Source organism: Crotalus tigris, unplaced genomic scaffold (assembly GCF_016545835.1).
Source record: "Crotalus tigris isolate CLP2741 ecotype Arizona unplaced genomic scaffold, ASM1654583v1 scf7180000024379.1109085, whole genome shotgun sequence".
Lineage (NCBI taxonomy): Eukaryota > Metazoa > Chordata > Lepidosauria > Squamata > Viperidae > Crotalus > Crotalus tigris.
In genome coordinates, this window is record NW_024100549.1 from 1,028,140 (window position 1) to 1,056,103 (window position 27,964).

At 41.4% G+C, this 27,964-nt stretch overlaps 1 protein-coding gene across 2 annotated transcripts in view; it reads left to right on the forward strand.

The window, feature by feature from the left end:
• The window catches only part of LOC120301354 (tyrosine-protein kinase ZAP-70), a 54,145-nt gene extending 28,372 nt beyond the window's left edge, over positions 1-25,773 (forward strand). Inside the window, exons 4-15 of one of the 2 annotated variants that reach the window (XM_039328477.1) lie at positions 1,305-1,755; positions 4,552-4,712; positions 7,807-7,945; positions 8,906-8,987; positions 11,726-11,766; positions 13,440-13,494; positions 15,335-15,518; positions 16,618-16,824; positions 18,372-18,564; positions 22,060-22,200; positions 24,755-24,867; positions 25,424-25,773. In XM_039328477.1, coding sequence (XP_039184411.1) covers positions 1,354-1,755; positions 4,552-4,712; positions 7,807-7,945; positions 8,906-8,987; positions 11,726-11,766; positions 13,440-13,494; positions 15,335-15,518; positions 16,618-16,824; positions 18,372-18,564; positions 22,060-22,200; positions 24,755-24,867; positions 25,424-25,514 — 1,809 coding nt within the window. In that variant the 5' untranslated portion in view covers positions 1,305-1,353 and the 3' untranslated portion in view covers positions 25,515-25,773. Of the gene's footprint in view, positions 1-1,304; positions 1,756-4,551; positions 4,713-7,806; positions 7,946-8,905; positions 8,988-11,725; positions 11,767-13,439; positions 13,495-15,334; positions 15,519-16,617; positions 16,825-18,371; positions 18,565-22,059; positions 22,201-24,754; positions 24,868-25,423 lie in introns of those variants that run through there. The other variant, XM_039328478.1, reaches the window with a different exon arrangement.
• Positions 25,774-27,964: the final 2,191 nt, after the last annotated feature.

Here is a 27,964-nt window from a genome sequence, read left to right on the forward strand (position 1 = left end):
TCACCCCAACAAATAACCTTTTTCAATATATTTTTGGTAAATAAAATGTGTGAAATATTTTTCTTCAGGGGGCAAAATCCAGACAGCCACCAAGACGCTATCTACTGCTCTATTTACTTGCAATCATCACTGGGCTGGTTTCCTGCCACAATTTCCTGCTCACAAATGTCAAAAATGGCTGTTTCGACTTTGAAAAGAAGAGAAAAAAATTACTCTGGGTTGTAGGATCAGATGGTAATGAAGGGAGAATGTGCAGGTCCCAACAAATGGGCTTTGCTTAAACCAGTTTCTTTAAAGTCTTTTGGTGGTTTAGGAGCTTGAGTCTGTCCACCATTTTCTCACTGAACAGTAATACTTCTTCTTCTTCTTCTTCTTCTTCTTCTTCTTCTTCTTCTTCTTCTTCTTCTTCTTCTTCTTCTTCTTCTTCTTCTTCTTCTTCTTCTTCTTCTTCTTCTTCTTCTTCTTCTTCTTCTTCTCCTCCTCCTCCTCCTCCTCCTCCTCCTCCTCCTCCTCCTCCTCCTCCCCCCACCCTCTTCCTCCTCAGAAATAACTCTAATCTTACATTTTTTTACTCCACCCCCCCAAAATTTTTTACCCTCAAAATTGCCATGTGCATCTGTTAGTCAGCCTTCAAAAGTTTGCAGGGACAGATGCTCTCTGACGTACGATATTTTTCAAATAATGAGTAAAGAATGGAAGAATGATAGATAAGGGCAGACTTATTTTACTACTGCTCTCTTTCTGCAAGCAAATCTGTTTCTGAAGGTCCTGGGGCTTATGGAGCAAAGGAACTGGATGAGGCTGTCGGCAGGCCTAGAGGAAGAGAGAGAAGCTTTTGGAAGAGTTGGAGGCAGTGGTAGCGTGCTCTAGGGGCGAAAAGGAGCGAGGCCCTTTAAGGAAAAGGTGGAAAAGACAGGATCAGAAAAAGGAAAGGAGGCGAGGTTGTCGTGCAGGACTACAAGCTAATTTGAGGGCTAATCCACATGGAGCTCCCTTTCCATCTGTCCTGTTTGCCATCGTTCACTCCCTGGAGACTAAAATGGACGTTCTGAAACTTGAACTGGCCACGAACAAGGAGTGTATATCCGAGGTGGTGACCCTTTGAGAGCTGTATGCAACGAAATTTCATTTTGATGTATGCCGATTGGTGTACATTCAAAGCGACAATAAAGTTATTGTTGTTGTTATTATTACCATTATTATTAAAAGACCATCATTTTTGTCCAAAGGAAGCTAAGGAGATGTGCCTTGGCAGGTATATGTTTTTCTTTTTGCTAATCATGGTGTTTACTTTTTCCTTTTAGACATTTGTTAACTGCAACACATTGTGGTGGGACCAGCCACATTCCCCAGATGCCCAATCCAGCTGCCCATCTGCCTTTTTACTATGGCAGCATCTCCAGATCCGATGCAGAGGACCACCTCAAACTGGCAGGGATGTCTGATGGGCTATTTTTGCTGCGACAGTGCCTTCGCAATCTTGGCGGATATGTCCTCTCTGTGGTGTACAAACTCCAGTTCTACCATTATCCCATTGAGCGTCAGATGAATGGGACCTTTGCTATCTCTGGAGGGAAAGCCCACTGTGGCCCTGAAGAGCTCTGTGAATTTTATTCCAAGGATGCAGATGGACTTTGCTGTACTTTGCGGAAGCCTTGCAACCGTCCTAATAGCCTGGAACCCCAGCCAGGTATTTTTGACAACATCCGGGAGAATATGGTCCGCGAATACGTCCGGCAAACATGGAACTTAGAGGTTTGAGCATAATTTTTATTTTATTTTCATTAGAGAATTTTTTCTTTTTATATGTTGCACAATTTCCCTCATTAGATGGTTTACAAAATCCAGTGCCTAATGACAAAGGCAAATTCCCAATAATGTCATAATTTATGTACAGTATGCACACATATACACACCCTCTTCCTCACCCCAAAGAGAGAGAGAGAGAAAAAGAGAGATACACAGACACAAACACCACGCATATACATATATATCCACTTAGGGGCTATGCATGTTTTGAAAAAGATTTTGAAAAACTGCTTTGAAGATCATACAAGCTTTGCTACCTATTAAAGCCACTGTGTCTTTTTTCAGGTTTCTGAATTTGAAAAAAACACATGGCTGTGTAATGAATAGCAACTGTGTTTGAGTATGAGGATCTGTTAATCAAAATAGTGAAATAACTGTTGTAAGCCATTTCGGATAGCCAAATCTAAAAGATTTAGGATGCTTACTTCCAATGAATCCTTTCAGAGGGGCAGCATTTGCCAAAGCCCAGCTGCAATGGTACAGGTAGTCCTTGACTTACAGCCATTCAACATTATGACAGCGCTAAAAAAAGTGACTTACGACAGTCCTTACGACTGTCACAGAGTCCCCATGGTAACGTGATTGCAATCCAAGTACTTGGCAACTAGTATGTATTTATAACAGTTGCAGTGTCCCAGGGTCATGTGATCACCATTTGTGAACTTCCCAGCCAGCTTCTGACAAGCGAAGTCAATGGGAGAAGTTGGGTTTACTTAATGATCAGGAGGTTTACTTAACAACTGTGATGATTTGCTTAACAACTGTGGTAAAAATGTTGTAAAATCAGATGCAATTCACTTAAGAACTGTCTTGATTAGCAATGGAAATTCTGGAATTCTCCCAGAATTCCTGAGCCAGCATGGCTCAGCATGGAAACCTCTCCATTTCTCCTCAGCATGGCTGGCTCAGGAATTCTGGGAGTTGAAGTCCATGAATCATAAAAGAGCCAAGGTTGCCTACCCCTGGTCTAAATTAACTGTCTAAATTACCCGTTCTTCCCAGCAATCTGAATAAAAAAGCTAGAGGTGGGGGATGGAGGGTGGGGCACAGTGTAGAAGAATATTTCAGTACAAAACTAATTTACCCCCAACCCTAAACCTGGCAATTTAATTTCTACAGTTTAATTCAGTGCAAAAGGATATTCTGGTATTATACATTCCTCCTAATATATATATATATATATATGTTTTCTGAGGTTTTCGCGGGTATTTGTATGTAAGTCTTTGGTTGTTCGGGTTTTCTCCCGCGTAAAATTGGAAGTGTCTTGGCGACGTTTCGACGAAGTCCCATTCGTCATCTTCAGGCTGGTGTTTTCAGCTTCGTGCTTCGAGCAGCAATGTGTGGTCTTAGCTGTTTCTTCCTTTTAACTGCCAGTGGGGTATGAACTGATTGGGTGGGAGCTTGGCTGTGTTCTGATTGGGTGGAGGTGTGTTCTGAATGGTTAGGGGCTTGGCTGTGCTCTGATTGGCTGGGGGAGTGTTCAGGTTAGAGGGGTTTGAGATTTTGGGCTGCCTTGCTATTTTTTGGCTTGGTACCAGAACCATTGCCAAAAGTGAACATTTTAATAACAGAATAATCAGAGAAGCCATCGAGATAGAAAAACGCCCACACAGCATGAACAAGCGAGATGATACCTCCCGCCTACCAGCCATTTGGAAACCCGCCCTTATTGACAAACGACTCCCTAACACAAAAAATGATACCAGACCCACACTCACAAAAACCACACAGGATGTCACCACCACACATCCACGCAAAAAACAAACCCAAAGCCACACCGATGACGAGGCACGACCACAAACCAGAAGCCAGACCACAGCTGCATCATTAGCCACTTTAAACCCCTCCAATCCATACATGAAGCAAACTGACACCCTCCATGAAGAGGAAGCACGACCACGAACGCGAAGCCAAAAAATAGCAAGGCAGCCCAAAATCTTAAACCCCTCTGCAACTCAGACTAACCTGAGCACAACCAAACAGAACACTCCCCCAGCCAATCAGAGCACAGCCAAGCCCCTAACCATTCAGAACACACCTCCACCCAATCAGAACACAGCCAAGCTCCCACCCAATCAGTTCATACCCCCACTGGCAGTTAAAAGGAAGAAACAGCTAAGACCACACATTGCTGTTCAAAGCACGAAGCTGAAAATACCAGCCTGAAGATGACGAATGGGACTTCGTCGAAACGTCGCCAAGACACTTCCAATTTTACGCGGGAGAAACCCCGAACAACCAAAAACCTACATATATATATATATACATATGTATGTATGTATGTATTTGGTTGTTCGGGGTTTCTCCCGCGTCAAATTGGAAGTGTCTTGGCGACGTTTCGACGAAGTCCCATTCGTCATCTTCAGGCTGGTGTTTTCAGCTTCGTGCTTCGCCAAGACACTTCCAATTTGATGCGGGAGAAAACCCGAACAACCAAAGACCTACATATATACCGTATATGCTGGCGTACAAGGCGACCTGGAGTATAAGACGACCCTCGTCTTTGTCGCCGAGCCGCATTCCTAGAACGTCGTCTTATACGCCAGAAACTACCAGTATTTCCGGCGTATAAGACGACTCGGCGTATAAGACGACCCCCGTCTTTGGCGCTGATTTTAGCACTTCCGGAAGTCGCCTTATACGCCGGCATATACAGTATATATAAATTCAGTGTTTTGGGATGGTTTGAGTCTTCATTTCATGAATTAAAAATTTCCTTCCCCCTCTTCTTTTTTTTTATAGGGAGAGAATCTTGAAGTAGCAATAATAAGTCAAGCCCCACAAGTGGAGAAACTCCTGGCCACCACGGCTCACGAGAAAATGCCTTGGTATCATGGCCCCATCTCCCGAGAGCAAGCGGAAAGCCGGCTCTACTCAGGAGCACAGCCTGATGGGAAATTCCTGTAAGCATTTAAGGATGCAGGAAAAACTTCCCCTTTATTTATGGAGAAATATTTTTCTCCCCACTATCTGCAGTTCCATATTCAGGACACACATTTACACAATTTTACATTCTGGCTAAGCAGAATAAGTAGTCCTTGATTTACAACCATTCTATTTATTGACCATTCAAAGTTACAACGGTGCTGAAAAACTGTCACAGAGTCCCCATAGTCACATGATCAAAATTTGGGTGGCATATATTTACAACAGTTCCAGCATCCCGGCATCATGTGATCAGCCTTTGTAACCTTCCCAGCCAGTTTCTGACAAGCTAAATCAATGCAGGAAGCTGGATTCGTTCAACAACCACATGATTCGTTTAACAACCATAGTGATTTGTTTAACAACCATGATAAAAATTCCCGGGGTCATGTGATTGTTTTTTGCCACCTTCTGACAAGCAAAGTCAATGGGGAAGCCAGATTCACTTAACAACTGTGTTACTAACGTAAAAGTTGCAGTGATTCACTTAACAACTGTGGCCAGTAAGGTTTGCAAAATGGGCAAAATTGACTTAACAAGCGTCTTGCTTAACAACAGAAATTTTGGGCTCAGTTGTGATCATAAATTGAGGACTACCTGTATCAAACCACATGTAAAGTAATATATGAAATCTCAGGACAATAGAGCTCAGCCAAAGCTTGCATTCATGATTAGACCAAATTCCACTGTGAATAATGTTGTCATTACACAGATGATATAAACCGCAGCCAAAGGCTTAAATCAGTCATATTTACATATTGTGGGTTGGATGTTAATGAATAATAGATACCCAATTAACTCTGATTCAGAGAGTGCTGCTTTGAATAGGCCATTCTATTCTGTTCCATCAGGGATTAGACCCATCAGGGATTTATTTTGCCTTTGTTATAAATGATTGGTTTTATGTTTAATGTACACAAAACACAAACAGTGTTTAACGAATAAACATTCATTAAAATTGGTGTAACTGCAAACATTAAAATACTTTGGTTTGCAAGATATATTTGAATCAGTTGAAAGATGCCAAAATAATCCCTTAAAATTAGATTTTACTTCGTAGTAGTTTCTTAGCAATTAAAATCATTCAAATGTAAGATTTCAGTTGTGTAAAAGAAACTGAACTTTCTACTACAGAAAACCACGTTATTCCAGGATTCTGTAACATACTATCAGGCAATATCCAAGCCAGCTTTATCATTAGCTTTTTCAAAAAATCAGTTACCAAGATTTGTAGTGAAAGTATGCATCTTTCTTTTATATATAAACTTGCTGTTTATACTATATTTATTTACATCTCCAGGGAGCTAGTTTTCTAAAAATGGTCATGGCTTTCTAAAATCTGCTTTGGCAGCAATTTCTCAATAGTTTTTTTTAATGATTCCAATAAATCTCATTCTGTCAACAGTCCTGAGAGCATCCAGTTCCAAGGCATTTTGAGAAAGTCAAAAGACAGGCCTGGAGGCATTTTATGGGAAATTAAAATTGAACTGAGAAATCACCATATCTAAAGTGGGCTTGTATATCTCTCTTGCTGGAGAATCTTCCAGTGCCTCTTAAGGAAGGGAGCAAAATTGATTAAGTTTGCATTTAAATGCAAATGTATCTAGCCTTATATTTTCAAAGTGATATAAACCAAAATATTCCTTTTTTGCCCTCCGTTATGTTAAAATCTTATCTTCTGCAGTCTAACATTAAAATTTTATGTCTGAAATGTTTTTGCCTGCCACAGACATAATTAATTGGTACAATACTGTAACCTTGTTATGTATGGATATATAATGTGTGGTCCTTGCAGTGCAACAGACATTTCATTACTAAACTAGGGAACATCCTCAGTGCTGTTGATGTTGATGATGCTACCTAGTTTGACACTAGAATAATTGAAAAAAAAAATGAAGGACAGGAACATCTACTTACAAGAGTTCATTTGGTGACATTCAAAATTACAACGGCATTGAAAAAAGTGACTTATGACTGTTTTTCACACTTACGACCACTGTAGCATCCTCAATGGTCACGTGATCAGAATTCAGGCGCTTGGCGACTGACTCATATTTATGACTTAATAACTTAATACTTAATAGCTGCAGTGATTCACTTAATAAGTATGATAAGAAAGGTCATAAGATGGGGCAAAATTCACTTAATAAGTGTCTTGGTTAGAAATTTTGGTCTCAGTTGTGGTTGTAAGTCGGGGACTACTTGTATAAGAGGTAAATCTACAAAAATCTGTGTAATGTTTGAAGAAAGCAGCACAAGAACATACAATTTTACAGAATAATAGAATAAGAGTTGGAAGGCATCTTGGAGGTCTTCTAGTCCAACCCCCTGCTCAGGCAGGAAACCATATACCACGTCAGACAAATGGTTTTCCAATCTCTTCTTAAAAACCTCCAGTATTGGAGCATTCACAGCTTCTGAAGGCAAGCCATTCCACTGGTTAGTTGTTCTAACTGTCAGGAAATTTCTCCTTAGTTCTAAGTTGCTTCTCTCTTTGATTAATTTCCCTCCGTTGCTTCTTGTCCTGCTTTCAGGTGCTTTGGAGAATAGCTTGACTCCCTCTTTTTTGTGGCAACCCCTGAAATACTGGAATATTGCTAACATGTCACCCCTAGTCTTTCTTTTCATTAAACTAGACATACCCAATTCCAGCAACCGTTCCTTATATGTTTTAGCCTCCAGTCCCCTAATTATCTTTGTTGCCCTTCTCTGGATTCTTTCTAGAGTCTCAATATCTTTTTTTTACATCATGGTGTACAAAACTGGATGCAGTGTGACCTTACCAAGGCATTATAAAGTGGTATTAACACTTCACGTGATCTTGATTCTATCCCTCTGTTAATACAGCTTAGGAAAATTTAATCTAAACTTTTTTTTAGAAAAAGTTCTGAAGCTCGTTCTATTGATATATTCGCAAAAGAGAGAGACCCAGATAAAAATTAATATGACAGATTTGCACATAAGAGAAAGCTGACAGAATTACCAATCTTATTTTAAGTTGCTACATCAGAGTCATACAGATCGTTTGTGGAAATGTAGCTGTTTCTACTCTTCCTCTCCCTTTCCCTTCAGGATGAGGCAAAGGAAAGAACAAGGAAGCTATGCCCTCTCCCTTGTATACGGAAAGACTGTTTATCACTATCGAATAGGACAAGGAAAATCAGGGAAATACTCAGTGGAAGAAGGAACCAAATTTGATACGCTGTGGCAGGTGAGACTGCAGTGAAGATTGAGTGGTTTGCTTGTCTGTTGGCTTATTTATTTCCCCATCTTTATTATATTTACAAATAACTCAAGGCGGTGAACATATCCAGCATACCTCCCTCCTCCTATTTTCCCCATAACAACAGCCCTGTGAGGTGGGTTGGGCTGAGAGAGAGTGACTGGTTCAAAGTCACCCGACTGGCTTTCATGGTTAAGACAGAACTTGAATTCACAGTCTCCTGCTTTCTAGCCTGGTGCCTTATTGGCTCTCTGGTTGGTAAGTGAGATGAAGCTAAGGTCTGTCTCTTTGTACTGGAGTGAGTGGGTATGCTGTGTGTTGGTCATACTATAGTTACAGGTGGTTCTCGACTTACAACCATTTGTCTGGTGACCGTTTGAAGTTACAACAGCACTGAAAAAAGTGACTTATGACTGTTTTTCACACTTACGACCATTGCAGCATTCCCATGGTCACATGATCAAAATTAGGACATTTGGCAACTGGTTCATATTTCTCACTGTCACAATGTCCCAGGGTCACCTGATCACCTTTTTGTGACCTTCTGATAAGCAAAGTCAATGGGAAAGTTATTCGCTTAACAACCATGTTACTAATGTAAGAACTGCAGTGATGCACAACAAAAGTCGGAAAATAGGACAAAACTCATTTAACAACTGCTTGATTAGCAACAGAAATTTTGGGTTCAGTTGGGGTCATAAGGCGAGGACCACCCGTATTGGCCAAATGGAACCCAGGAAGGGCAGCTTTGCTCCAATAAGTTACTGTAAAATGTATTTCTGACTTTTCCACATAACCTTTTGAGATGTTTAATTTTCCTCTCCAGTTTCTCAGAGGGATACCAGCAAATAGGGACGCCAAAAAGGCAATTACCTTGCTTGTTCATTAGTTTTCCCGCCTCTTTCTCTCTCCTCTTGATGTTCTTCTCCTTCAAAATTCTTTCACCAGCTGGTCGAGTACCTCAAACTCAAACCGGATGGCCTTATCTATTATCTGAAAGAAAGCACCCCGAATCCTGAAATGCAATCAGGTAAGATTTTAACTTCTCTCCTACCTCTGAGAAAAGGATTGGCAAGTCTGGTTATTTCCTTCCCTGTGTATATGTTTTAGTTATCATGAAATCCATATTCCTTAGAGATTGTATTACAGTTTTTAAAAAAAGATCTGCAGAAAAGGATGGTCTCAAAGAGTTTTTCAAAGCTAACATCCTCCAGATGTTATAGGTTTCAGCTCTCCAAATTGCCTCCCCTCACATAGTACCAGGGGAAAAGTCATATTGGCTAAGGGAATCTGGAAACTGACTGTCCACACATCTGGAGGATTCCACTATACTGATGGATTTGGCATAAATTAAGGGGTTTGGGATTTATTTGGGCATTAAGCTGGTCAACTAGATCATAAGAATTGGCTGGCATTAACTGAGTAGGACATTGGTCCAGAATGGCAGTAGATCAGGAGATACCCTGCTCTAAATCTCACTATGGCAGTCTTCAAAATCAAAGTGTCATGGCTGACTCGCTATGCACTCCGCTCGCAACCAGACAACAGAAACAGGGAGGGGGGTGGGAAGGTTTGGAATGTAAGGGAGGCTTGGGAAGGGATTGTGGAATACTACAGAGCTGATAATCACCTGGCAACATTCTGGTGTCCGAGGTCAAATGATGGGGAAGTTCCAAGACTCTCAGACTGTTTCCCAAAACAAATTGACTGTAATTGATTGGTGGACAATGAAAAGTGGGTGGCCCAGGGGAGAAAAGGGGATTTTACCTATGCTGCTTTGCACACGAAAACTTCAGAACTGGCTTTGCTTCTTGGGTGCCTACGTGGAATTATCCGTAAAGTGATACTCTTGGTAAAATAATGTCCCAGGAGTTTCTTTTGCTGCATATGCATATTACTATTCCCATACGTCAGGGTGTTCAATTTTATAGATGTTATGTAAATGAAAGTAGGCCGTTAATACAGGTTGTTCTTGGCTTACAGTCATTTGTTTAGTGACCGTTTGAAATTAGAATGGCACTGGAAAAAAATGACTTATGACCGTTTTTCACACTTATGACCATTGCAGCATCCCCAATTCAGGTGCTTGGCAACTAGCATGTATATACTATATGATGGCTGCAGCGTTTCAGGATCATGTGATTGGCAACTAGCATGTATATACTATATGATGGCTGCAGCGTTTCAGGATCATGTGATCACCTTTTGGGAACGTCTAACAAGCGAAGTCAATGGGGAAGCAAATTCACTTAACAACCGTGTTACTAACTTAACAACTGCAGTGATTGACTTAATAACTGTGGGAAGCAAGGTCATAAAATGGAGCAAAACTCCCTTAACCATTGTCTTGCTTAGCAATGGAAATTTTGGGCTCAGTTGTGGTTGAGGGCTACTTGTATACCTTCTCGGTCAGCCCATATTGTGTCTCTGCTCTGCAAACTGCACTGGTTGCCAATATCTTTCCAATTCAGCTCAACGGGATGGTTATAGCTCTTCGTGGCATGAGGCCTAGGTTATTTCTGGGACTGCCTCTCTGAATTCTATCTACCCATCCCATCTGGTCCACCAGAAGAGGCATGCTCTGGGTTCCCTCTGTTAGAGAGTGTCATCTAGCAGGACCCAGGAAAGGAGCCTTTTTTGTGATGATGCCCACCCTTGGAGTTCCATTCACCATACCCTGAGATTACATTGGCTCCGACCCTGTCAACCTTTCACAAGGCCTTAAACATAGGGATCTATCATCAGGCCTGGGGTATCAGGAGGTGTGATGTACGCCATACAACAATTATCACTGATAAGTTTGTTTTCATCCCGGTTATAGTTTATATGAGTTGTCATTTTCTGTTTTTTTAAATGTTTTATATTGTAGTTGCTCAGAGTCATGAACCTCTGATGGGAAGCCATGCCAAATGAAAGAATGAATTAATAAATGTGCTACTGATCACTAGGAGGCACTAAATGATCAGTTTGGCTCTTGCTGGAACTCATTAGGTATAAGCAACCCTTATATTCTGATCTATAGCACCCATGGCACACAGCCTAGTAAACACTGAGGGAGACCTTGCGAATTAGTTGCTGACCGTGTTTTCTCCGCAGATGTGATATCTTTCCTATAACCTTGTCCAGGGCATACAGGTAATCCTCAACCTACAATCACAATCAAACCCAAAATTTCTGATGCTAAGTGAGACAGTTGTTAAGTGAATTGCCCCATTTTACAAACTTTCTTGCTGCAGTTAGAAACTAACCAAGGAGAGAAGCAACATAGAACTAAGGAGGAATTTCCTAACAGTTAGAACAATTAACCAATGGAACAACCTGCCTCCACAAGCGGTGAATGCTCCAACACTGGAAGTTTTTAAGAAGAGACTGGGTAGTCATTTGTCCAAAATGGTATAGGGATTCCTGCCTGAGCAGGGGGTTGGACTAGATGACCTCCAAGATCCCTTCCAACTTTATTATTATTATTATTACTTGTTAAGTGAATCACCAGAGTTGTTAAGTTAATAACATGGTTGTTAAGTGACTCTGGCTTCCACCTTGATTTTGCTTGTCAGAAGGTCGCAAAAGGGGATCACAGTTGCCAAGCTTCCAAATTCTGATCCCGTGATTATGGGGATGCTGCAACGGTTATAGGTGTGAAAAACAGTCACTGTTTTTCAGTGCCATAGTAATTTCACACTGTCACTAAATGAATTGCTGTAAGTCGAGGTCTGCCTGTATACACAAATAAATTTCTCTATTGTTCCTTTCCTCCCTTCTTTCCAGCGCCAGCCACTCCAGTGCCACCAGCGCATCCATCTACATTGGTAAGTCTGGGTTTATTTGCTCAGTGAATGCCTTTATGTATCGCTTCTCATTCATGTTGCTCACAAAAGCATTTGCAGCTATCATAAAACAACCTAAAAATAATCTTCTCCAAAGACAGAAATCAAGAGAAGTAAGCACAGGGGAAGAACGAGCTAATAAGATGAAAGATGAAAGAATTATCACTATGGCAGAGAAGCCTTATTCCTTCACAAAATGACCCAGGGACAAGGCAGGCAGGCAGGCAGGCAGGCAGGCAGGCAGGGATAGAGACAGAGACAGAGATATATTTTTGAGCAGGGGATCACATATAGCAGTGGTGGCGATCCTCTCTGTGGGCACATGTGCCGTTGCCCCAGCCTTGCCTCCTCCCACGACCCCCTCCTCACCAGCAGCCCCCCTGGAGGAGTCGCCCCTGAGCCTGGCCCACCCGGAGCAGCGCAGCCAAGGACATGGCAGCCAGGCAATGTAGACAAGACTCTGCCCTCATGCCCCATCGCACACAGTTGATGGTGCAGGGCGTGGGCAGAGGGCATGGCCACCGTGGCGCTGCTGGGCTCCCTAGGCGATCTGTGGTGGGCCCTGGAGGCAGTGAGTGGCCCTGCGGGCAGGCGGGACGGGGGATGGTGTGGGGGCAGAGCGGGGCCCTGGCAGGGGGTGGAGTGGGGGCGGGGCCAGTTTTGGGGCACTCGGTCTCTAAAAGATTCGCCATCACTGACATACAAAAACAAAGCCCTGGGTTGTAGCCCTTCATAGTTTTTCACTTTCTCAGAACACCCAGAGTGCTATTCTTGAAAATGAAGATGATGCTTTGTCTTCAGCGTAACAAGTTTTCTTTTTTGTTTGAGGCTAAAACCATCTTTAGAAAAGAAGAACAGGGCGAGGGTTTGTCAGGAAGTGAGGGAGGCACCAGCAGCCACTGTGCTAAGCAACTGAAACTTGGAGGTTACAAATACATGAATTAGGAGGGCCAGATGGATGCAGGTAATACACTGGCCTAAACTGGTAAGGGATGCTAAAAGCCACAAGGGTTTCAGATCTTGGCAACTACCCTGAGTCTGGTTGTAAATCTTTTGCTTCCTGGTGGGGGAGGGAGGGAATGGGCAAGATATTGTTAGTAGTCTGCTATTCAGATGAACCCCATGCCTACCAGTTGCCAGGAAAATCCTATTGAAATAATTTTATGGAAAATAACAACAACAACAACAATAATAATAGTAAAGTTGGAAGGGATCTTGGAGGTCATCTAGTCCATCCCCCTGCTCAGGGAGGAAACCCTACACCATTTCGGACAAATGGCTGTCCAGTCTCTTCTTAAAAACCTCCAGTGTTGGAGCATTCACCGCTTCTGGAGGCAGGTTGTTCCACTGGTTAATTGTTTTAACTGTCAGGAAGTTTCTCCTTAGTTCTAGGTTGCTTCTCTCCTTGCTTATTTTCCACCCGTTGCTTCTTGTCCTGCCTTCAGGCGCTTTGGAAAATATTGGAAAGGATGCCAAAGAAGATAAAATTGGAGCAGGATTTAAACCCCAATCCAGACACACAACTCCCTGGCTAGCTTTAGGCATATCCCTTTCTCTCTTTTTATTTGCAGAGTTAGGGCACAACTGGGTGGTGCAGATGTATATTTTCTGCCCTGAATTTTTCCAGTGTGTAAACTCTGCTCTGACTTTCCTAGGCTGCTCGGAGATTCACACCTCAGAACTCAGATGGATACACACCAGAACCCTTTGGTGAGTTTGAGAACAATAAAATGTTTATTTTATTGGCAGGGAAGCTCGCAAATGGCATTCACATGACGGTGGCTCACTGCGATGTCATAATTGTGAGCCAAGTACCTAATTGCGCAGATTGTGATCATGTGACTGCTGCAAAAATCACCAGTTCATGGATCAGTCATAGATTCCCCCTCATTCAGTGCTGTCATAATTTTGATTGTTAGCAGAATAACAGAATCAGAAGGGATCTTGGAGATTTTGTAGTCCAACCTCTTGCTCAAACAGGAGATCCTATGCCATTTCAGACTTCTCATGAAAAATTCAACATTCTGTGACTCTCTGTTCTTGACACCTTATTATATTGGCAGAGTCAATCAGAAATGAATAAAAGCGGGTGAACCAAGACCAACTCTTACTGGTACTAAGAATTATTATTGCAATCTTCTGTCTGAAAAGAAGACATGACAACACAATTCCTGTAAGGAATGCTGTTCCCCAAAGGGTGGTTCAGCCAGCCTAAATTAAAATTAAAAATTCTTATTAGCTTGTTATTTATAAGGTTCCATCCACTGTTCAGGCTGCAACTTGTTTTGGAAAAAAGTTTATTGCGCTTTTACTAGAACTCCACAGCATCATGAACCCCAAACATGTGTTTACTTTCTTCTAGTCTCCATGTAATCTCAGGCTGAAAAATTCTCTTTTTGGCCACTTCGTAAAGACATATTCGAAACTTACTTTTCTTTCCATTAAAAAATAATAATAAAAAGTAGTACTACCACTGGCCACAGGAGGGTGTAAAGTAATACACAATATCAAACAATGTTAGGAATACACTGTACAATATGTGTTACTTGATCCCCCTCTTGTGGCCACTTGTGGTGTTACTGTTTAAAAAAATTACAGTACTTTGACTTTAGAAGTTCAGGATAATCAGCCAAGTACATGCTTAATACTTGCCAGGGAGACCAGCAGCAGAGTAATGTCCTCCTGTTGGAGATTTGCTTAGTTCTAATTACATTTGCCTTCTGGAAGGAGTTCAACTTTTCTGAAGGGGAGGTATGAAGCCAGTCCTAATTGTTACTAGTGGGTTTTAGGCATTTTAGATCTTTGATCTTTTGTATTATAAAATATTAATAAAATATCTTGTGTCTTTTTTAAGCCCTGGAGAGATTGTTTAGATTGTAGTGTGGTAAAAATTTGACAAATTTTAACACACACACACACACACACACTCCTTGTGGCCAATTAGATGTTTCTTGCGGTGTTCACAAAGTTTTCCCCCAGTGTTGTTCTCCTTCAGTCATAGTTGGAGGCCTGCTGCCTTCAACCCCGAAGTATTATGGCATCTTCAAGCCTCATATCCCTTGGTTGGCTTTTCCCCCCATGGATTTAAGTCGCCCTACTTGAAATCCTGAATTTGCTATTGGAGAAAGTGAGAAGAGCTTGAATAGAAAGGAAGCCATAAGGCATTGTTAGAAGGTTCAAATATTTTAAGGTCTCTAAAGGTCTGAGCAAAGATCCAAGTAAGCTCAACGTATTGTTCCAATACCCACTTTTGCTAATATTCTGATTTCCCTTAGATTTTTGCAAGATACCTCACAGAGTTGCATGGAGAGCATAATTTTCCCTTGTTATTTAATCCCACCACTTGGTGATAAGAAGACTATTGCTGTGATTAACCAAGGTTCTGTTCCATTTGAATGAAAAATAATTGATTGGCGTACTTACAGGTCACTAATACAACACGGGGAGCTTGAACTGTGCCTAGGAGGAGGGGGAATTGTGAAATAAGGAAGGGGATCTTCAAACATGAAACCCACAATTAATCTACTTTACTTTCTTGGGGACTGAGTAGGAGCAGGGAAGAAGACTCGAATTTTGCCCATGGATACCTCCTGTTATGAAAGCCCATACAGTGATCCCGAAGAGCTGAAGGATCGGAAGCTATTCTTAAAAAGGAGCAGTCTGATCATGGATGAAGTGGACCTGGGAGAAGGCAACTTTGGGTGTGTCAGGAAAGGAGTTTACAAAATGAGGAAGTAAGTGCATGCCATGTTTTTGCATATATTTCTCTTAATGTGCTGAGACAGATCTGTGCAGTTTTCAGAAGCTGCTATTCCCTATGAAAAAAAATCTAATTTGTTTTGTTCGTCTTTTGGGGAAATCCTTAAATTTGGAGGTAATTTGGGGGTGGCTATCTTAACTTGGTGGAGGGAAAGTAACATTCCAAAATAGCAAATAGCATCACCCACTTTAGAAGGGTATACTTCACAGGAAAGCCTGGCATGGTCCTCAAGCTACAGGAAGTGGTCTACACAGGGAGTGGGATACAACAAAGAGTCACAACTTGGGGGTGTTACAATCAATATGTTCCTTTGCTTTGAGGTTCATTTTTTGGTTGTTATTTTAAAAACCCACATTTTGTTTTCAGGAAATTATGTAACATTCGTTCTCTTTCATAGAAATTGTTGTGGTTACTTTTTCTTATATATATTTTTGACTAAGATAAGAGAGCTATGTTGGCAGCTATTTTCTGATGACTGCCATTTTATTTTCCCAGAATGCCATGGGGATGTTTTGTTTAAGGACTAGTTGGGAAATAAAATTGCACTCACTGGGGGGGAGGGCTGCCCCAAATAGTTGACATTTCTAGAAAGAAAGAAAAAGAACAACTACGAATCACATGTGTTCGGAGTTATATTCAATTTTTTGTTTGGAATTACACTCATTTTGAAACTATTCAGGCTCCTCGCATCAACTGTTCCCTACTTTTGCTATCATGGGTGGCATCTCCCATCTAGGGGAGATAGGCTAGCACTGTTCCAATATATGAGGGGCACCTACAAAGATGAGGGGTTCAAACAATTTTCCAAAGCACCAAAAGGCAAGACAAGAAACAATGGATAGAAACTAACCAAGAAGAGAAGCAATCTAGAACTAAGGAGAAATTCCTAATGGTGAGAGCAATCAACCAGTGGAACAGCTTGCCTTCATCACTGGAGGCTTTCAAAAAGAGACGGGGCAACCATTTGTCTGAAATGCTCAATCAGGAGGTTGGACTAGAAAACCCCTGAGGTCTTTTCCAATTCTATTATTTTATGTTCTATGTTCTATCTTCTCATTTTTACTCCCTTCCAGGAAGCAAATTGATGTAGCCATCAAAATGCTAAAAGAGGGCAACGGAGTGGTACAGCAGGATGAAATGATGAAGGAGGCCCAGATTATGCACCAGCTTGACAATCCTTACATTGTCCGTCTCATTGGCGTGTGTCATGCGGAAGCCCTCATGCTGGTGATGGAGATGGCATCAGGTGGTCCCCTGCACAAGTTCTTGTCTTCCAAGAAGTGAGTTGATGCCATCACATCATGCAAGAAATTTATACCTTTCCATCAGTTCAAGGACTGTGGAGATTCTCAGTTATCCAGGTCATGGTTGTTCCCAAGGTGCTTTTTCCAAAGGCAGCTGGGACTTTGTTTTTCCTTGAAGATGTTTCGCTTCTCAACCAAAAAGCTTCTTCAGTTCTGTCTGACAGTCTGACAGTTCTGACAGTCAGAACTGAAGAAGCATCTTGCATGAGAAGCAAAATGTCCAAGGAAAAACAAAGTCCAGCTGCCTTTTGAAAAAGCACTTTTGGGAGATCCATCAATTCAGTGTCACTGAGATAATCATAAAAACCATATATTCTGGAAGGGGTCTTTGATGTCATCTAGTCCACCTTTCAGCTAAGTGGAGTGGGAGAGTGGGAGAGGCCTTGGGACTCCTGACCCAGGGGCTGAAAATCCTCCCTGACAAGTTGCCGAATTTTGATCACATGACCACAGGGATGTTGCAACAGTTGTAAGTGTGAAAAACAGTCAAAAGTCACTTTTTTCAATGCCATTGTAGCTTTGAACAGTCCCTAAGTGAATGGTTGTAAGTCAAGCACTACCTGTAATAAGGAAATGAACGAGGGCAGGGTTATGTTGTGCTTGTGAGATAAACCCTTCCATTATCTGGAATTCTCCAGATGTATTTGATCTACCGATCCTAAAATACTTACCAGTAGCCAAGTGGAGAGGTAAAGTTTCAGTCCATAAGGAGCACTTCAAGTACAAGTAGTCCTTGACTTACGACCACAATTGAGGCCAACATTTCTGTTGCTAAGCAAGACAGTTATTAATTGAGTTTTGCCCCATTTTACAATCCGTCTTGCCAGAGTTGTTAAGTGAATCACTGAAGTTGTTAAGTTGGTAACATGGTTGTTAAGTGAATCCGGCTTCCCCATTGACTTTGTTTGTCAGAAGGTCACAAAAGGTGATCATGTGACCCCCCAGGACACTGCAACCATCATGAGTCAGTTGCCAAGCAGCTGAATTTTGATCATGGCTATGGGGATAGCTGCAATGGTCGTAAGTGTGAAAAATGATCATACAACACTTTTTTCAGTGGCTTTCTAACTTCGGTCATTACACAAACTATTGTAAGTCGAGGACTACCTATATGGCAGTGGTTCTCAGCCTTTTTAATGCCGCGACCCCCCAACCGGTCGTAAGTCGAGGACTACTCAACCGGTCGTAAGTCGAGGACTACTCAACTGGTGCAGCACCGTTTGCAGAATGGGACTTTTGGCGGGCTCAGCAGGCAGAGACAGCCTGGACAATTCCTATTGGCTTTTGAAAGCCAATAGAATTAGACTCTATTCAAGAGAGTCTATTCTATTGGCTTTCAAAAGCCAATAGAATAAAAGGGAGTAGCACAGCTAAGGAAAAGGGGAAAAAATGGCGGACTGCGTTGTTTGGCGACCCCCGTGAAATGGTCGTTCGACCCCAAATGGGGTCCCGACCCACAGGTTGAGAACCACTGCTATATGGGAACACGGTTGTGAGATTTTTCTCTCTTCATTTTCCCTCAGGGATGAAGTTCCTGTGAACAATGTGGTCGAACTGATGCATCAGGTATCCATTGGGATGAAGTATCTGGAAGAAAAGAATTTTGTCCACCGGGACTTGGCTGCCCGAAATGTGTTGCTTGTCAACCAGCATTATGCCAAGATCAGCGATTTTGGGCTTTCCAAAGCTTTGGCAGCTGATGACAGTTATTATATGGTGAGCAAGAAGACAAGATGGGAAATCAATCCTGCCGGCATTTCAGAGAGACCAATAGAGGAGGATATTTGTAGTTCATGGTTGACATGAGGGGTCCTTGGTGCTCTCTGAGCTTGCTTGTTTTCTTGCAGATGTTTCATTACCCAAACTAGGTAACATCATCAGGGCTAGTGCATTAGTGCATCGCTAGCACTGGTGATCTTACCTAGTTTGGATAATGAAACATCTGCAAGAAAACAAGCAAGCTCAGAGAGCGCCAAGGACCCTCATTTCAGAGAGAATTTTGTTGGAAGGATGGGAAGGTATTATTTCATTCTCATTTTAATGCAAGCATTCCCAATTAGCATTTCCTGGATGCATAAAGCCACAACAAATATCCCATTTTCTGTTGTTGTTAGTTGCGAAGTCATGTCCGACCCATCGCGTCCCCATGGACCACGTTCCTCCAGACCTTCTGTCCTCTACCATCTTCTGGAGTCCATTTAAATTCACACCTCCTGCTTCAGTGACTCCATCCAGCCATCTCATTCTCTGTCGTCCCCTTCTTCTATTTCCCTCCATCTTTCCCAGCATTAGGCGCTTCTCCAGGGAGTCCTTCCTTCTCATTAGGTGGCCAAAGGACTTGAGTTTCAACTTCAGGATCTGGCCTTCTAAAGAGCAGTCAGGGTTGATCTCCTCCAGGACTGACCGGTTTGATTGCCTTGCAGTCCAGGGGACTCGCAGGAGTCTTCTCCAGCACCAGAGTTCAAAGGCCCCAATTCTTTGGCGCTCAGCCGTTTTCTATATATCTCTTTTTCTTTATATCTTTTTTACAGTTCTGTCCTTAGTCTCTTTTAACTTTCTTTCTTTCTTTCTTTCTTTCTTTCTTTCTTTCTTTCTTTCTTTCTTTCTTTCTTTCTTTCTTTCTTTCTTTTGTTAGTTAGTTACAGGTAGTCCTTGACTTACAGCAGTTCATTTGATGACCATTTGAAGTTACAAGGGCACTGAAAAAAGTGACTTATGACCATTTTTCTCACTTACAACGATTGCAGCGTCCCCAGGGTCACGTGATCAAAATTCAGACATTTGGCAACTGACTTGTATTTATGACGGTTGCAGTGTCCCGAGGTCATGTGATCCCTTTTTGCAACCTTCTGACCAGCAAAATCAATGGGGAAGCCAGATTCACTCAACAATTGTGCCCAGAAAGGTTGTTAAATGGGGCAAAACTCGCTTAATAAATGTCTCACTTAGCAACAAAAATTTTGGGCTCAGTTGTGGTCGTAAGACTACATGTATTTATATTTCATTTTTCTAAGCTGCTCATCTCCTATCTCCCTCAAAGAGAGACTCTTGATTATTTGTTTATGTTTATGTGCATACTTTGTACAACATGATAAAATTATTTGGAACAAAAATACCAAAGTAAAAAGACACCCAGATCAGTAAAATCAGGAAAAACCAAATCAGTAAAAAAAACAATCATGACAAAAAATAGAACCATGCAATGAATCTTTGAACATGATATGAGTGATGTGAATATCGCACCTGCACACAGCCTTTTAAAGCAGCCGTGTGTTTTCTTGGGATTGCATAGCTATTGCAATCCTGGAGGAATGTTGTCCATGGGGTCGCGATGGGTCGGACACGACTTTGCAATTAACAACAACAATAGCTATTGCCAAAGATGGACCATGACCATAGGAAATGTATGAGTACTTTAAAGAGTTGCAGACAGATGCAACATTCCTGCTCCTGCCCATTCTAACTTGTTTTTCCAAATATATTGTTTATTTTTCTTTATTTACAGGATGTATAGACCTTTAGAATCTGGCAACTGTGTAAATATTTCTAAAGAACTGCCTAGTCTTTGAAAATATAGTTACCAAAGCGAAAATAAATGTAAAGTAAAGAGACAGAAAAAAACTGGGGGGAGTGAAATTTCCTCTACAATTGCTAGGTGATTGGGAAAGTCTTATTCTGGCACAAGAAAAAGGTCAATTACGTTTTAACTGAGCCCCAGAAAAATTGAGGGTGCCACTGCGGAAAAGCGCTTCTTTTTTTAAATTCATAACATGATATTGCTAAAAGGACTATTTGAAGAAAGGCTATAGCAGTGGTGGCGAACCTATGGCACATGTGCCAGAGGCGGCACTCAGAGCCCTCTCTGTTGGCACGCGTGCCACTACCACCAGCAGCAGGTCCATCAGGCTGCCACCGCCGCCTGGAGCAGGAGCCCCCCCCAGCACAAAGGAGGTGAAGTAGCCGATTAGCAAGCTTGAGTAGAGGTGGTAGAGCAGAGGTCACCAACCATTGTCGATTGATGGACTGGAAGAAAAAGGAGGGGGAAGCATTTTACATGTGTGCATGCACACACGGGGCCGCGAACACACACACTCTGCAAATGGGGCAGAGCTAGTGCCTGCATGATACTCACTATCCCTGCCCTGTTCTTGCGTGGTGCAGCACCTTGTATCTGCACCCCACGGTGTGGCAGTGGCCATTTTTGCACTTTGCAGCACGGTGGCCCATTTTTGCACCCCTGGTTTTTGTGTGCCAGAGGCGGCACTCAGAGGCGCCTCCCTGCCCCCCCCCCCAGTGCACCACAATGCTGATGTGGCCCTGGCACTTTGCGATAAATAAATGGGTTTTGGGTTGCGATTTGGGCACTCAGTCTCTAAAAGGTTCGCCATCACTGGGCTATAGAAACTTAAAATCTTAAATTTCAGGATGCGGATCAATTTTAAATATTATTTGTTTGGGAGTTTGTTTTTTGTCTACATTATCAGGAAAATATTCTGATCTATTGAATTTGATCATTATACACATAAATAAATAAGCAAATGAATTGGTAAACTCTGTTAAGTGCACTTGCCTGTGTGGGTGCCACAGCAGAGTCTGTTCTACTGAATATCAAAAATCCATCTAGATAGAAATCTATGATGGATATCTTTTATGACCTTTAAGATAAAGCTGCTTATACAGGTATCGAAAATTTAGGAGAATTTCAAGAGTTGCAAAGGAGACTATATCACTTTCCCTCCATCATTTTGTATTTCAGGAAAAATAAATATGTGCTTGTACAGATAGTCCTCAACTTATAACCATTTGTTTAGTGACCGTTCAAAGTTCACACTTACGACTGTTACAGCATCCCCATGCTCACATGATCAAAATTGGGATGCTTGGCAATTGGTTGATATTTATGACTGTTGTGGTGTCCTTGGGTCATGTGATCACCTTTTGCAACCTTCAGACAAGCAGAGCAAATGGGGAAGCCAGATTCACTTAACACCTGTGTTTCTAACTTAACAATTGCAGTGATTCAATTAACATCTGTGGCAAAAAGGTTGTAAAACAGGGTGAAACTCACTTAACAACTCTCTCGCTTAGCAACAAAAATCTTGGGTTCCGTTGTGGTGGTAAGTCAAGGACTACTTACTTGGTCTTCTCAAATAATTTATCTCATCCAAAGAATTTTTACTGGAGAAATTTCTATTCTGTCCTTGCCCACAGGCCAAAACCACTGGGAAGTGGCCTTTGAAGTGGTATGCGCCAGAATGCATCCTGTTTCGGAAGTTTTCAAGCAAGAGTGATGTCTGGAGTTATGGGGTGACTATGTGGGAGGCCTTTTCTTATGGCCAGAAACCCTACAAGGTGAATATGGGTGTTTACTAGGGAGGGTTCAAAAAAGTTAAGATGGTGCTGTGATCACACAGTTTTAAGAATGGGGCTGCTATTGTACGGTTGGGAGGCCACCTTAAATGAATTTTGTATTTTTTTTATTTTTTAATTGTATTTTTATTGCTTTATTTTGGTAAATACATTTTGACTTTTGACTAGCCCAGGGATAGGCAACTTGACTCTTTTATGACTCGTGGACTTCAACTCCCAGAATTCCTGAGCCAGCCATGCTGAGGGGAAGGGAGAGATTTCCAAGCTGAGCCATGCTGGCTCAGGAATTCTGGGAATTGAAGTCCACGAGTCATAAAAGAGCCAAGGTTGCCTACCCCTAGACTAGCCCATGGGTGCCTCTGAATTGGAATCTACTTCTGGATGTGTGCAATTGGCTCCAGGTTTTTGTAAACAGGATTCAGCCAAAATTATTTTCCTCATATGAAAGCTTTATTAAGTGTCTTCTGAAGACCGGAGATGAAAATAGTGTTGGTTAAACACAAAAAACCTTTCCAGCCAAAGCACCTGATTTCATCATTTTATTTTCTAAGAAAAGCTTTGAGATTGCTATTTATTTGTATCCTACTTTTATTATTTTTACAAATAACTCAAAGCGGAAAACATATCCAGCACACCTTCCTCCTCTTATTTTTCCCACAACAACAACCCTGTGAGGTGGCTTGGGTTTAGTGAGAGTGACTGGCCCTAAGTCACCCAGCTAACTTCATGGCTATGGTAGGACTTGAACTCGTGCTCTCCTGCTTTCTAGCCTGGTGCTTGAACTACTAGCCCAAGCTGGCTCTCTATGGGCTCAGAGGTGATGGCAGATATAAAGGTTTTACTTAAATATAAAGCTTGCTTTGTGGCATGTTAGCTTCCACTTAATTACTTTTAATATTAAAATAATCTTTAGATAAAGGGTTGGGTGGGGTGGGCAATCTGGTGAGCATCAAGGAAGGTATTGCCAAGAGTCCTGATGTCTCTAAAGAACTTAGAAAGTAGGAAGCTGAATTGATCATGAGGTTTTGTGTGTTTGCTTATTTAAAAGATGCCCATCTTACACAATATAAACCTGGGAAGCTAACCCAACCCAACCCGTATAACATCAAGAAACAGACCCTTTCTTGGTGGGTCAATATTGGAAGAAAGACTCTCTGCCTTCTTTAGAAGAATGGGTATTTAAGGTTTCTAATTTAGCAGAAATGGCTAAAATTTCTGCTTATTTAAAGGACCATTCACAAAAGAGATATGTTTCTGTATGGAGAAGATGGATAGAATATGTTCAGAAGAAATATGGAACTACAAAGTTTCATTTATTTTATGAATAATGGATTGTTTATAAAATTATGATGTTAAAGTTTGAAGAGAGTTAAGGGTTAATATGATTTTGGTTATTGTATAATTAGTAAACTTAAATAGATTATGTTTAATATGTTTGTATAACCCTGTACTTGGCTCTGGGAAATGGAGGGGAGGGGGGAGGGGGGGAGGATGGCTTGAAGGTTAAATAGCTCAGATAAGTAGAAATAGTTTCATTTATATAATATTATGTTTTATTTTGGAGAGAGGAATTGCTCGGGCATTTCTCCTGGACTGCATCCGGAATGAGAGGATAGGAGGCAGGGGAGAAGTAAGTAGGAAGGTTGAGGAGAAGGAGGAGAGGGGGAGAGTGAAGAAGAAGAGGGAAAGAGAGAAGTGAGAGAAGAGGTTAGAGGGTGGATGCGGTTTGGAGGAAAATGGGTGAGCAATACCGAAAGTTGTGTGTATAAATTTATTTTACTCTTTATCTGAAGTATTTTTTATGATGTAATGTAAAATTGAAAATAAAAAAAAATTTACAAAAAAAAAGAAGAAAGAAACAGACCCTTTCTAAAAGACAACCAAAACACCAAAACAGTTTAACACCAGATGCACATGTGTTGGGCTCAACTCCCATCCTGGCCCAGCACCAGGGGAAGAGCCAGGTTTTCATAGCCTTCTGGAAGGTCAAGGAAGTAGGAGACCTCTGGCTTGTTTTGGGTTTTGTCGCTCCTTGTAGAGCAGGGGTTCTCAACCTTGGCAACTTTAAGACTTGTGGACTTCAACTCCCAGAATTCCTCAGCCAATTCCTTAATGCAATGGAAGGGAATTAAGCTTTAGAGCTTTGCTGGCTGAGGAATTCTGGGAGTTGAAGTCCACAAGTCTTAAAGTTGCCAAGGTTGAGAACCTCTGTTGTAGAGTAAGGAAGATGACTTTGATGGAAATATTGCACAGGCAAAAGGAGCCAAAGCATTTTTTTAAAAAGTCCACAACAGCCAGAAAACATTAGTGAACAGTTCAGAGCAACATCTCCCTAATTCACAAGAGTGTAAGAAGGAGAAGGAGGCCTAGCACGATCAGCCTTGCAAAACTCTTATGATAGCCGGTTTCAGTCAAAGTAGTTTTCGCTTTCTTGTGCACTTGATTTCATGATCTGGTCCACTTAGTGGGGCTGACACTAGCGTTTTACCAAAACAGATGTTCAACTTTATTAACCAATCTCTTTCTCCCCTTCTAGAGAATGAAAGGACCCGAAGTCATGGCATTCCTTGAGGAAGGGAAGCGTATGGACTGTCCATCCAGCTGTCCGCCAGAGATGTATAAGCTGATGAATCAATGTTGGACGTACAAGTAAGGCGAGACCATCCACTTCTCTTTCAGTTTGGCAGTAGAGGCAGGCTGAGTCTATCGGTCAAGGAGGATCATATTTCCAGACTCAGAAAGCATACTTTTCTGAATCGATAAAGGAGCATATTTGTAGCTCAAAGGCAAAATAAAGAGTGCTTGGTGTTCTCTGAGCTTGGTTGTTTTCTTGCAGATGTTTCATTACCAAAGTGGGTAATGGATGATGTTAACTAGTTTGATAATGGAACATCTGCAAGAAAATAACCAAGCTCAGAGTGCACCAAGGACTCCTCATGCTTTTCTGTTGCAGTCTTTGTCTTTGGGAACATGATTCTCCCTATGATTTTGCAAAAGTTTGAAACCTGGAAGTGTTGCTGGGCATGGAGGTGGATGGTTGTAACTATCAACTGTCATTTCTTGACATTTTGTCCATAGTTGCAAATGCCTCCATTCTAGAGATGAGATTTCTTTGGGGGATGGAACTTTGCAATGTATGTAGGTGTGTCATTCAGACAAGATCATTTCCCCCTTATTTCTGACATGTCTACTTTCTTGTCCCCAGATGGGAAGAGCGCCCAAATTTTGCTGCTGTGGAGACACTGATCCGCACATATTACTACAGCATTGCTGACAAGAAGGAAGAGAAGGAGTAGGGAAAAAAATTACACTGGCATAATGATGGACTCATGAAAATGGTTGGAAGGCACACGTGCCCATCGCCTCATGCCAGCTTCAGCATTTCTGAAGGAATGATGTGCTGCAGAGCTCCAATTTCTTCACTCATTCAATGAATCTCTCTCTCCCTCCCTTTTTATCTGGGGTAGCAGATAATTAAATTAAATAATTAAATTAAATAATTAAATTAATTATTTTAATTAAATTAAATAATTAAATTGGGAGACTAAGATGGCCATTTTGAGCTCATTCTGCTCTCTTCAGTTAGCCACACCCTTTATGGGATTCGAACCTGGGCAGTTTACATACTAGGCAGTGATTTAACCACCAAGCCACAGGCTCTCCTCCCTCTTTGCCAGCTGAGTCAAGGGAGTATATGCAGGATGTTTTTCAGACAGATGTCTAATTGATTACACCTTGACATTTTTTAACTGCTATACTGCAGTTTTACTTTTTACAATCTCTTTTGCCTTGCAGCCCCCAACTAGGGGCGTTAAGCAGGCTCAAGTCGCAACTGCGAAACATTACAAATCCAAATTTCTTTTTCTGACAAAGAATTAAAGAATTAAATTGGGAGATGGCCATCTTAGTCTCCAATTTAATTCTTTAATTCTTTGTCAGAAAAAGAAATATGGATATATATATATATATATATATATATATATATATATATATATATATATCCGATTTGTAATGTTTCGCAGTTGCGACTTGAGCCTGCTTAATGCCCCTAGTTGGGGGCTGCAAGGCAAAAGAGATTGTAAAAAAAAAAAGTAAAACTGCAGTATAGCAGTTAAAAAATGTCAAGGTGTAATCAATTAGACATCTGTCTAAAAAACTTCCTGCATATATATACAAATACCCTAAAATTGGAAGTATCTTGGCAACGTTTCGACAAAGTCCCATTCGTCATCTTCAGGCTGGTGTTTTCAGCTTCGTGCTTTGAGCAGCAATGTGACAAGATATATATATATATATATATATATATATATATATATATATATATATATATATATATATATATATTTTGAACAAATCACCAAGGAAATATCTTGGGTGCAATGTTTACCTTCTGGCTTTGCAAAATCTGTTAATGAGACTGTGGGGATTAGAATGTTGTGAGGACTCTCTTGGGTAAGGAAAGGAGTTTTAATTTGGGGGCCATTCCTATTTTATGTTTATTTTTGTTGTTTTTTCCTATGTATTTGTTGGATTGTTGTTAATTGTTTTGGGTGGGAATGTACAAAAATTGGAATTGTATATGCTGCACAGGGTCATTTCGATTGGGCTGAGTGATCAGCATTGTAAAATAAATAAAAATGAGAAGCATCTGTTTCTTCCCTAGAGTGCCTCAATGCCTGCTCTTTTGTAACAGACAGAATAACAGAATGACAGAGTTGGGAGGGACCCTAGAGGTCTTCTAGTCCAACCCAATGCTCAAGCAGGAAACCCTACACCATTTCAGACAAATGGCTGTCTAATATCTTCTTTAAAACCTCCAGTGTTGGAGAACCCATAACTTCTGGAGGCAAATTGTTCCATTGATTAATTTTTCAGTCAGGAAAATTTCTTCTTAGTTCTAGGTTGCTTCTCTCCTTGATTAGTTTCCATCCATTGCTTCTTGTCCTGACTTCAGGTGCTTTGGAGAATAGCTTGATCTTTTCTTCTTTGTTAACAGCCTCTCAGATATTGGAAGACTGCTATCATGTCACCCCTAGTCCTTCTTTTCATGAAACTAGACATACCCAATTCCAGCAACCGTTCTTTATATGTTTTAGTCTCCAGTCCCCTAGTCAGTGGTGGGATTCAGCCGGTTCGCACCACTTCGGCAGAACCGGTAGCTAATTTTTTGTTGCCCACACCCAGAATGGACTTCCGGAAATGGCATCCACACAGAGAACCAGTTGTTCACATATTTGAATCCCACCACTGTCCCAACTCCTTCTTTGCATTAAGCTAGACACCCAATTACTGCAACTGTTCTTCATATGTTTTAGACTGCTGTATCTTTGGGGCATTGAGTTTGGCAACTCCCATTTGATACCTTAGGATTGCAAATCCTAGGATTCTTGTTCCAGATAGAGGGAGGGACAACTGTAAGGTAAGATTGGTAACAACAAAAGGCCATCAATACCCTCTTCAAAAGCCAGCAATGTCAGGGCTCCCAGATCGTCTCTGCAGAGTATGGTTAGAAATGTCGATGGCAACCATGATGTTTTTTAATGTGTGTTGCACATGCAATGCATGTAGAAAATGGATGGAGCTATGAAAATACTGCTATAGTTGTCTTGATGTTTTTTATTCTGCGGACATCCTTGGTCAGCTAAATGTGAAAATATTTATTCCTCTTTTGTTTTATGAATGGAACAATTATGCTTTTCATGGCCATTCTGATTTCCCTGATGTTTTTCTGGCTGGCAGTTGGCAG